Below are 11,656 nucleotides of genomic sequence, written 5' to 3' on the forward strand. Positions count from 1 at the left end.
GTTGATATTTGAGACTTCTCGATAGAGTGGACAGGGCTCACTATCATGAAAGGTGGCAGTCGCTGTGCGCGCGAACATATGGAGCTGAAGGATAGCTCCACCCTGCTCCCACGCAAATAATATAAAACCCAGAGCAACAGATGCAACACCTCGTCAATAGACTACTAGGCTGCAGCTCATGTCGACCCCTCCCCAACTTCTCCTGCGCAAACTAAATATCAGTTAAGTTGTATTTGTTTAAGTTATAGGCCTAAGTTTATTTATCCTATGGTCCTATGTTTTTGATGGTTTGAAATCATTGGGTATTAGTTATTTGGATATTTAGGTTAATTCAAATTCTCGGACATGAAGTCAGTATTGATGCATTGTAATTTTGAAAATTAAATTAGCCTGAAACGCATCTTACTAAGTCAGTAGTTTTAGATCAGATATGGTAGGTATATCATAACATTAGTGTAATAGCATATCAAAGTATCTCTGTTAGTCAGTGTATCAATTTTTGTCTTTGTTTCTCTGCAGAAGATCGCTCGTGCGTAAAGTTGCCTCTTCGCTCTCCAAACCTGAACCATGTACCCGTTTAATGGCAGTCTCAGTAACTTCAGTCTGATGATGGAGGCTGCGGACATGCCCCGGGATGAGAACCTGGCCAAAGTAGAGATCGCGCTGCTCAGCGTCATCTTCGTCAGTGCGGCTATCCTGAACACAGGGCTACTGCTGGTTCTGTGGAAGCGGCGCAAACAGGTATCCAAGATGCGTGTCTTGGTGTTCCACCTCTGCGTTGCGGACCTGGTTGTGGTGTTTTTCCAGGTGTGCCCGCAGCTCATGTGGGACATTACGGACAGATTCATCGGACCGGACCTTGTGTGCCGCTTGGTGAAGTATCTGCAGGTCGTAGGCATGTTTGCGTCCACCTACATGATCGTAGTGATGACCATTGACCGCTACCAGGCTATCTGCAACCCTATGGTCAAATTTCAGAGGAGGCGCAAGCGCTGGAACATCCCTGTTTGCATCGCCTGGGCGATCTCCCTCGTGGGCGGCCTGCCTCAGATCTTCATCTTCTCGCGGGTCCAGGTGGCGCCCGGGGTGTTCGACTGCTGGGCGGACTTTATCCAGCCCTGGGGCTTGAAGACCTACATCACCTGGACCACGCTGGTTATCTTTGTCTTGCCCATTTTGACCGTGGTGGTGTGCCAGGTGCGAATCTGTCGAGCCATCCAGAATAACCTTTACTTAAAGACGCACCAGGATGGGGGTAGCGGGGTTGCCTTTCAGCTGCCCTCCAGAACCAGCAGCGTGGCCGGGGTGTCCAAAGCACGAATCAAGACTGTGAAGATGACAGTGGTTATCGTACTTGCCTACATCATCTGCTGGACTCCGTTCTTCACGGTCCAGCTTTGGTCTGTGTGGGACAAGGACGCGCCAACAGAAAGTAAGAACACGGATATCAATCTTATTATAACTGTATAATAAAGTTCCCAAGTATGACTGTCAACAGGGTGTTAGGGGTGGCGCCCCACTTGTGATAAAACGATATATATATAAGCCTATATATTATATCATTCATGGATTGTGTTTTAAATGCTCATAAAAGTGGGGTAGATGTGTACATTTTCCTGTTTCAAAAATAGATTGTTTAGAACAAGCTGTTCAGTTACTACTCTGCTCCTCAGCGACTGCAAGCAGCCTGCATCAGCACCGCCTCGGTGGGCGCATAGGCCATGCTGAATGTTGAGGGGGTTTGATTAACCTCGCCCGGGCGCACATGTAGGCTTGTTTTGCACCGGCTTAAAGTTGACTGCATGAACCAGGTGCCCGCTCTGTCCGACAGCAAAGTAGTCTCAAAACAAAAGTGATGTAATTCAGCATGTGTAGTTATTAATAGGATTCTGTATTTTCCCATGCAAAAGTGGTTGCTTTTGGAAAAAAAACGCTTTATCTGCCTTCCCAATGAAAACTAGTTAGAACATTTTAACGGGTACTTTATGGAAAAGAGATTTCTGGACGATGTACATGCTGCCTTGTTAACAAAATGACAGAGCGGCACAGATTACTGTTCCATTTGACAAGGATGGTCCTCCCTCCCCGTTTTCGCCTCATGAAGTGACAGGCCTTTACCCGTTTTAACCCGAGCCAGCGTAAAATAACTCCCTCAATGATTGTATTGTTTTGCCAGCCAGCTATTTGCTATGAGGGGGAACTGCCCATAGCATAAATTATAACAGCACAAAGTAAATGGACTGACATGGGCTCTAAAATTTGCATCCGTTCAGTCAGAACTTCTGAGTCTGCTCTAGTCTCTCTCCCAATGAGTCTCTCATGCCAGACGGTTTACTTCTTTCTGCATGTGAGACTAGATCTGCTCTGTCAGGTATAGATGTCGCTAAAGCAAATTGTAATGAACTTGTTAATAAATAATCACAACAGTCACGGGTGCCTGGGTCCTGATAAACCAGACAACAACATCCAAGAAAGGTTGAAGGACAGAGGGATACACTAGCTAGAACATTCTTATTGCGGATCTGGTAGGACAAAAAATCTTGGCCAATTTTATAGTCCATCAAGGTAGGTGACAGGGTGACACGTGTGGACTAAAACAGGCTAAAACCGTGTGTATCAATCTCAAAGCATGATGAAAATAATTAGCAGTAATTTTGAGAAATAGTTTGGAGGATTTTTGGGTCAAATTAACCAGTTAGGCTATCTACCGTTGATAAGTAGCTTGCTAGCTAGTTAACAGTTCACTCTCATGCCAATTTCAAGTCTTTCTAAACTAATATCTGACAAAGGGTGCATTTGTAAATTCACTCTGGAGTGTCAGAGTGCGCTGAGTGCAGTCAGATTGTCCGTTCATAAATTCAGTGCATTTTGCTCTCGGAGCGTTCAGAGCGCACACTGGATGCTCAGGCAGAGGAGTAAGCTTGATGCAAGCATTCTGACCTCTGTCACGACTTCTGCCGAGGTCGGTCCCTCTCCTTGTTCGGGCGGCGTTCGGCGGTCGACGTCACCGGCCTTCTAGCCATCGCCGATCCACTTTTCATTTTCCATTTGTTTTGTCTTTGTCTTACACACCTGGTTTCAATCACCCAATTACTTGTCCACTGTCTGCAACGCAATGCTGCAAGGCAAACGCAGCGTTCCATTGGAAATTAATGTACTTCTGGTGTATCCAAACGCAATGACACTGTCGGTGTGATCGAGGCGTAGGGCGCAGTAAATGTGCGTAATTTGTCCTTGTGTTGTCATTGCAGCCGCAACGTTCACCATCCTGATGCTGTTGGCAAGTCTGAACAGCTGCGCAAACCCCTGCATCTACCTGCTCTTCAGTGGCCAGCTGCCCAATAAGTTGACGGTGCTGTGCCGAAGGCCTTCCAACGGGAAAGACTCCATTAACTATGAGGCCACAGTGGTCAGCTCGCTCTACATGAGCTTCAAAAGCATCTCCGACTCCAAATAGAACACACGGTTTTCATATTCTCCCGGTATGGGGAAGCAAGTAACTAAAGGCACACTTTAGAACCTGAAAGGGTTCTTTGGCTGTCCCCATAAGAGAGCCCTTTGAAGAACCCTTTTTGGTTCCATGTAGAACCCGTAACCAAAAAGGGTTTTCATATGGGGTACAGCCGAAGAACCCTTTTGGTACTCTTTCTTCTAAGAGTGTATGTGCGCAAATACACGCTAAATACTGGGGGATAAGCCACCACTAATGGATGGAGGCTTGTGATGTGGGCTTGCACTGGGTGTCATAGGGAGATATATCACGGTTGTAACACCTCTGGCAGACAACATAGATTTCTGACAGTTTTCATGTGAATATTCTAAAATCCACATAAAAACAAAATGTGCATTTCCCACCAGAGGTGTGTTTTCATCAAATGTACTTGTTTGACTTGATGCAGATAAAAGGCTGTGTGCGCGTGGTGACTTAGGGCTAATAAAATACCTTTTGCGGTTAAATACCGAATGGAACCAAGAAAAAATACAAGTTAAATGAGTTTCCAGCACATTTTCAACTCTACTGATGGTTTTCTAGCCAACAGCGCTATCTTATTTATATTTGTCAAACGGCAGCCAAGCATTGATTAACATGTCACCAGAAGAAAACCCTCGATATTTATTGGAAAGGAGCATCAAGCTCATCACCTTGCACTTTCACCACCCTGGGAACTTCATCATTTATTTAATCTGTAGCATAATAAACTGCATGTTTTCCCAAAGAGTCGTAGTGGGGGGGACCACACAACATGTCATTACGTGACTCCAAGTTTACTTCGATATGATGGTTATTATATCAATATTTGCGCAGAGCAGTGTTTCCCAACTCCTGTCCTCGAGTACCCACGACAGCACATACATATTTGTTGTAGCGCCAGACAAACTCACCTGATTCAACTAATTGAGGGCTTAATGATTAGTTATCAAGTTGAATCAGGTGTGCTTGTCCAGGGATACAACAAAATGTGTGCTTTTGGGGGTACTCGAGGTTGATTAGTGTCCTACCTTTTTGTGAGTAAATGTCTAAATCTAATCTAACACCACCAGTTAACACCTGCAAACTTTTTGATTGTATAGTGTAGACTGCATTTACTGCCAGTGATTGTTTACAATAATCAAATGATCATCTTCAGCTGTTTGGTGCTTTTATGACGCCAGAGACGTGGTGAAAGAAGCAGTTACAAAATAGAAGGTGTGTGTTCACAGACATAGTCCAATGTTGATGTAACCTAACACAATACAAGCCAACTGTTTGATGTCTTCTGTACCCATATGAATGACCCCTATGATGTAACTGCAATGATGAGATAGATGTTCTTCTTCTTTGTTTTATTTTCTCGCAGTCATACTGTGTTCAACTGTGTTTGATCTTGCCGAGCCATCTTGTCTCAAGAGGACCACAATGGAAATAAGTCCCAGATTTTGTGTGTTATCCTCCATGATTTAGCAATGGAAATAAGTCCCAGACTTTGTGTGATATCCTCCATGATTTAACTCATGTGCATGTGTGGCTTTTTCTAGTTTTGTGTGCTTGTTATTTAAAATGGTCAAATTAATAAACTAACTTAACTTCAGAAAGACTAGACAGATTTTTGGAAAACTTTGTTTAAACCAAAAATGATGTATGAAAGCCTGAAAGTTTAGGTCTGTTGAAAACTGACAAAGACTAATGATTTTGTAGTGCAATTGACTGTAAAATAAACGACCACATTTTTGTGGGTAGATGTTCTCCATTTGAAATTAAGCCCATAAAGTTGCTGGAAGCCATTTTATTTTTGTTCTGCAACAGAGCTGTTTCTGGGAGATTTCTTGGAGTTAAGGAATTCTTATTCAATTCCCTTTCCTGTTTGAGTTGGGCACCATTAGTAAGAGGGTGTCTGTTGTACAATTGCAGAAATGCAACATTTCTAATGATCTCTCTTCTTAAAACAGATCCCTCAGTATCTATTTTGTCATTAACAAAGAGTGAGACCAAGCACACCAATGCACAAACATAATCAGCAGCGTATATCCTACTTGCGGCTACAGCATAAACCACAGTGGATAAAATGTCTAGTTAAGTACACAATCAAAAACCATCCAGCCTAAAGTCTAAACATGTCACTTTAGTCTATGGTACACAACCACAATCATACAGCTAATAGAATGACAGAAAATTAGCTGCTGGTTAATGAGCTAAATTGAATTTGTGTGTCTAGCTGCACTGCTATTCCATAAAGCATTTGTACGTTTGTAAATCATGTTCCCCTTCTTTGTCTTTATCATTTGCACAGTTTATTATGTATGATGAATAAAGTGTTACATTTTCCATACATGAGTCAGGCTTGATTGTGTTTTCAAACAGTCAATCATCTATTAGTGACATGGACATACATTTTTCAGATGCATCTCCAATTATCTATATCTATCCACCACAGTATACAATAACACCAGCAGTACAGTATGTTCTGTTTTATATTATTGAAGACATCACTTCAGTAATTGGTCATGAAAACACGAAGAACACAACCATCCCCTTTGCCTTAATTGGTCAATGACTGAAAGAAAGGAAGATCATAGTGTGAATATGACTTCCGAGAAATATGTCATATAAAATGTCTCTCCAGCCTATTACTGATAACTGCTCACTGTATAAGTGCAAATTTCAGTCCCAGTTCAAATATACTGCTCAAAAAAATAAAGGGAACACTTAAACAACACAATGTAACTCCAAGTCAATCACACTTCTGTGAAATCAAACTGTCCACTTAGGAAGCAACACTGATTGACAATACATTTCACATGCTGTTGCGCAAATGGAATAGACAACAGGTGGAAATTATAGGCAATAAGCAAGACACCCCCAATAAAGGAGTGGTTCTGCAGGTGGGGACCACAGACCACTTCTCAGTTCCTATGCTTCCTGGCTGATGTTTTGGTCACTTTTGAATGCTGGCGGTGCTTTCACTCTAGTGGTAGCATGAGACGGAGTCTACAACCCACACAAGTGGCTCAGGTAGTGCAGCTCATCCAGGATGGCACATCAATGCGAGCTGTGGCAGGAAGGTTTGCTGTGTCTGTCAGCGTAGTGTCCAGAGCATGGAGGCGCTACCAGGAGACAGGCCAGTACATCAGGAGACGTGGAGGAGGCCGTAGGAGGGCAACAACCCAGCAGCAGGACTACTACCTCTGCCTTTGTGCAAGGAGGAGCAGGAGGAGCACTGCCAGAGCCCTGCAAAATGACCTCCAGCAGGCCACAAATGTGCATGTGTCTGCTCAAACGGTCAGAAACAGACTCCATGAGGGTGGTATGAGGGCCTGACGTCCACAGGTGGGGGTTGTGCTTACAGCCCAACACCGTGCAGGACATTTGGCATTTGCCAGAGAACACCAAGATTGGCACATTCGCCACTGGCGCCCTGTGCTCTTCACAGATGAAAGCAGGTTCACACTGAGCACGTAACAGATGTGACAGAGTCTCGAGACGCCGTGGAGAACGTTCTGCTGCCTGCAACATCCTCCAGCATGACCGGTTTGGCGGTGGGTCAGTCATGGTGTGGGGTAGCATTTCTTTGGGGGGCCGCACAGCCCTCCATGTGCTCGCCAGAGGTAGCCTGACTGCCATTAGGTACTGAGATGAGATCCTCAGACCCCTTGTGAGACCATATGCTGGTGCGGTTGGCCCTGGGTTCCTCCTAATGCAAGACAATGCTAGACCTCATGTGGCTGGAGTGTGTCAGCAGTTCCTGCAAGAGGAAGGCATTGATGCTATGGACTGGCCCGCCCGTTCCCCAGACCTGAATCCAATTGAGCACATCTGGGACATCATGTCTCGCTCCATCCACCAACGCCACGTTGCACCACAGACTGTCCAGGAGTTGGCGGATGCTTTAGTCCAGGTCTGGGAGGAGATCCCTCAGGAGACCATCCGCCACCTCATCAGGAGCATGCCCAGGCGTTGTAGGGAGGTCATACAGGCACGTGGAGGCCACACACACTACTGAGCCTCATTTTGACTTGTTTTAAGGACATTACATCAAAGTTGGATCAGCCTGTAGTGTGGTTTTCCACTTTAATTTTGAGTGTGATTCCAAATCCAGACCTCCATGGGTTGATAAATTGGATTTCCATTGATTATTTTTGTGTGATTTTGTTGTCAGCACATTCAACTATGTAAAGAAAAAAGTATTTAATAAGATTATTTCTTTCATTCAGATCTAGGATGTGTTGTTTAAGTGTTCACTTTATTTGTTTGAGCAGTGTATATTATTTTAAATTGCTATGGATATCATGCTCTCCAAATTCTGCATGCACTGACAGTCTCAACTAAGCCATTGCATATTTCAGGAGTCCTCTGTAGACTATACATTAGGTGGAATGGCATTTACTGCAATCAAATACTAATCAGCAGGGACAATAACGACAGCTATGTAGACATGGAACAGACTGGTCACATTTGGCAGTGATGTAAGGACATAGTTCTAGATGACAATGAGTTTAGGATAGCCTGAGTGTCAGTCGGTTTGTGCCATCATGCCAACTCCTTGTCACTCATTGTCATGCAAAACATGATTGGATTGACAATGACAGCAATGGAGTTGGCAAGAACACAAACAGATCTGAGACCAGGCTAGGTTTACAGTGCGTTGCAAAAGTATTCATCCCCCTTGGCATTTTTCCTATTTTGTTGCATTACAAACTGTAACTGAAATGTATTTGTATTTGTAGTTCATGTAATGGACATACATAAAATAGTCCAAATTGGTGAAGTGAAAATAAAAAAACAGTAAAGTGGTGCGTGCATATGTATTCACCCCCTTTGCTATAAAGCCCCTAAATAAGATCTGGTGCAACCAATTACCTTCAGAAGTCACATAATTAGTTAAACAAAGTCCACCTGTGTGCAATCTAAGTGTCACATGATCTGTCACATGATCTCAGTATATATGCACCTGTTCTGAAGGCCCCAGAGTCTGTAACACCACTAAGCAAGGGGCACCACCAAGAAAGCGGCACCATGAAGACCAAGGAGCGCTCCAAACAGGTCAGGGACAAAGTTGTGTTAAAGTACAGATCAGGGTTGGGTTATAAAAAATAAAAAAAACTTTGAACATCCCACAGAGCACCATTAAATCCATTATTGAAAAATGGAAAGAAAATGGCACCACAACAAACCTGCCAAGAGAGGGCCGCCCACCAAAACTCAGGGACCAGGCTAGGAGGGCATTAATCAGAGAGGCAACAAAGAGACCAAAGATAACCCTGAAGGAGCTGTAAAGCTCCACAGCGGAGATTGGAGTATCTGTCCATAGGACCACTTTAAGCCATACACTCCACAGAGCTGGGATTTGTGGAAGAGTGGTGAAAAAAAAGCCATTGCTTAGAAAGAGGTAAGTAAACAAGTTTGGTGTTCACCAAAAGGCGTGTCAGAGACTCCCCAAACATATGGAAGAAGGTACTCTGGTCAGATGAGACTAAAATTTAGCTTTTTGGCCATCAAGGAAAAGCTATGTCTGGCACAAACCCAACACCCCTCATCACCCCGAGAACATCATCCCCACAGTGAAGCATGGTGGTGGCAGCATCATTCTGTGGGGATGTTTTTCCATCGGCAGGGACTGGGAAACTGGTCAGAATTGAAGGAATGTTGGATGGCGCTAAATACAGGGAAATTCTTGAGGAAAACCTGTTTCAGTCTTCCATAGATTTGAGACTGGGACGGAGGTTCAACTTCCAGCAGGACAATGACCCTGAGCATACTGCTAAAGCAACACTTGAGTAGTTTAAGGGAAAACATTTAAATGTCTTGGAATGGCCTAGTCAAAGCCCAGACCTCAATCCAATTGAGAATCTGTGCTATGACTTAAAGATTGCTGTACACCAGTGGAACCCATCCGACTTGAAGGAGCTCGAGCAGTTTTTCCTTGAAGAATGGGAAAAAGTCCAAGTGGCTAGATGTGCCAAACTTACAGAGACATACCCCAAGAGACTTGCAGCTGTAATTGCTGTAAAAGGTGTCTCTACGAAGTATTGACTTTGGGAGGGTGAATAGTTATGCACACTCAAGTTTTTTTTGTTTGTCTTATTTCTTGTTTGTTTCACAATAAAACATATTTTCCATCTTCAAAGTGATAGGCATGTTGTGTAAATCAAATGATACAAACCCCCAAAAAATCTATTTTAATTCCAGGTTGTAAGAAAACAAAATAGGAAAAATGGGGGTTAATAATTTCGCAAGGCACTGTAGGAGCCTGTCAGACCGGTCTCTGTATCGTTATGAGAGCTGGTTGACATAGTTTCTCCCTGAATATAGCCATACTGTAAGGTATGAATAGGTGATGAAATATAATATGGCCTGCCAAGGGAATGGATATCAGCAGAATTGTATGTCAGTAGTGTTCCATAGCTCCACACATTTATCAGAAAGCTGTTATTAGCTGTTCTGTTCCAGGGCCTGTCAGTGCCGCACTGGGAAACCAGTCTGTACCGTGTGACAGCCTGTCAATCAATCACAGCTAATGTGTGTGCAATGCATTCTTACAATTAGGCAACTTGATAATTGCCTGAGGCCTCACATCCTCAGGGGCCTCGTTAACGTGGCATAATTTTGTTTAATAATACATAATTTTGTCATCTTGCCTTCCTCCTCCACTCAAGGCCCTCCTCAGCTCGTGGGTAACCTCTGATCGGGTTTCTTCCTCTGAAATTGGCTCTAGTTTTCAAACAGTTGGGACTATTAGTTCTCTCTCTATGACGCTCACAGGCCACGCAGGACATAGAAGAGATGGTGACAAACTGCTATTTAAAACACTGCAGATCTTTTTTTCTACATATAATTATTACCTGACAATCTTCCCTGATGTTTTCTTGCACTTTCCAATACCTTTCTGATGCATTTCACTCATGTGTTGATTCAAATGTTTGTACACTTAATAACTTTACATTCCAGGCATTTTTTTCCAGTCCAACAAAAATCGCAACAAAGCGCCTATGCAAAGCCCTCACTCTGTAACTCAGAAACGTATTACAACAACCTTTCATTCAATAGAATAAAATAAGGAGTAAAGTACAAAAATAACAGGTATCAGAATAAAAACGTCTATTACAACAATAATGTCAGGGACATCAACAATGGGTGTGCGTAGGCTACCTGCCCCTCTGAAGCATAGGTCGCTGTAGCCTATTTACAACGTTACAAGCGTGATTCAGAAATTAGGGAGAGATGTTTAATTACAGAAGAATGGAATTAATGTTTCAATGCTAGTTAAGGATACTATAGTTATCACTTTTCACATTGTATTCATTAACTACAAAAAAGGTCAAACGTGTTTTTAATTCTACTGCTGCTCTGCACACACACACAAGCTTGTTAGCTAGTTAGCTAGCATTTACTCTGGTCCAACATTAAACACACTCAGAAGTTCAAAGACTTTGAAAGTTCCTCCATGGAAGCCAATCCTCCGTAGGTATAATTCTGTGGGCCTAATTCAGATAATGCATGTCATAACAAGATGCCCAGGGCTTCAAGGCAAGCTTCCTTCATCCTCTCTCGCACTCTCCTCACCTTCGAAAGTTTGTCTTTCATTATGATTAAACCATGCTTTTACTGCAAAATACAATTTGCTCTTAACGACTTTCCGATAAAGATTAAATCTCTTACCTGCTACACAGCAAGCTGCTATATCTGCACTGATTGGTGAAGTAATTTAATGTTGAGCTAAATGTAAAAAAAGGTAGGCTATATTTCAGAGGTTTAAAAAGGAACGATATAAACTGGTACTTTTTTGGGGTTCGAACTAGTTCAGAACTTAATTTCTCTGGTCGGAACAGTGGAACTGAACAAAAAAAAGAATGGTTCTGTTCAGAATTAAACCATTTGAAAATCATTTTGTTTCAACCCCTGCCTGAGACAGACATTGTTGTGAACTGAAAACGATCTGGGGTCCTGCCCTAGAAACGCGTTCTGTGCCTCAGGCCAGCCAGGGTCTCAACATTCTCTAAATGGCAAAGTAATACTCTGTCATTAGGAACCTTTCACAATTAGACACAGGATTTATAGGCTTATAGGCTCTTTCACTGGGATTGAACTTAATTCCTGTGTACCCGTGGATCTAAATATGCTGAAATTCAAGATGACATTTTTTCATTTTTTAGGCTAACATATTGAAACTTGGACAAACCT

At 43.0% G+C, this 11,656-nt stretch overlaps 1 protein-coding gene across 1 annotated transcript; it reads left to right on the forward strand.

Moving 5' to 3' along the window:
- The first annotated feature begins 163 nt into the window (after positions 1–163).
- On the forward strand, positions 164–5,803 carry LOC106565540 (oxytocin receptor). Its single transcript, XM_014132786.3, has 2 exons — positions 164–1,432; positions 3,252–5,803. The coding sequence occupies exons 1-2, from the start codon at positions 568–570 to the stop codon at positions 3,455–3,457; spliced, it is 1,071 nt and encodes a 356-aa protein (XP_013988261.1). The 5' UTR covers positions 164–567; the 3' UTR covers positions 3,458–5,803.
- The last annotated feature ends 5,853 nt before the right edge of the window (positions 5,804–11,656 follow it).

This window comes from Salmo salar, chromosome 12 (assembly GCF_965601325.2).
Source record: "Salmo salar chromosome 12, fSalSal1, whole genome shotgun sequence".
Taxonomy (NCBI): Eukaryota; Metazoa; Chordata; class Actinopteri; order Salmoniformes; family Salmonidae; genus Salmo; species Salmo salar.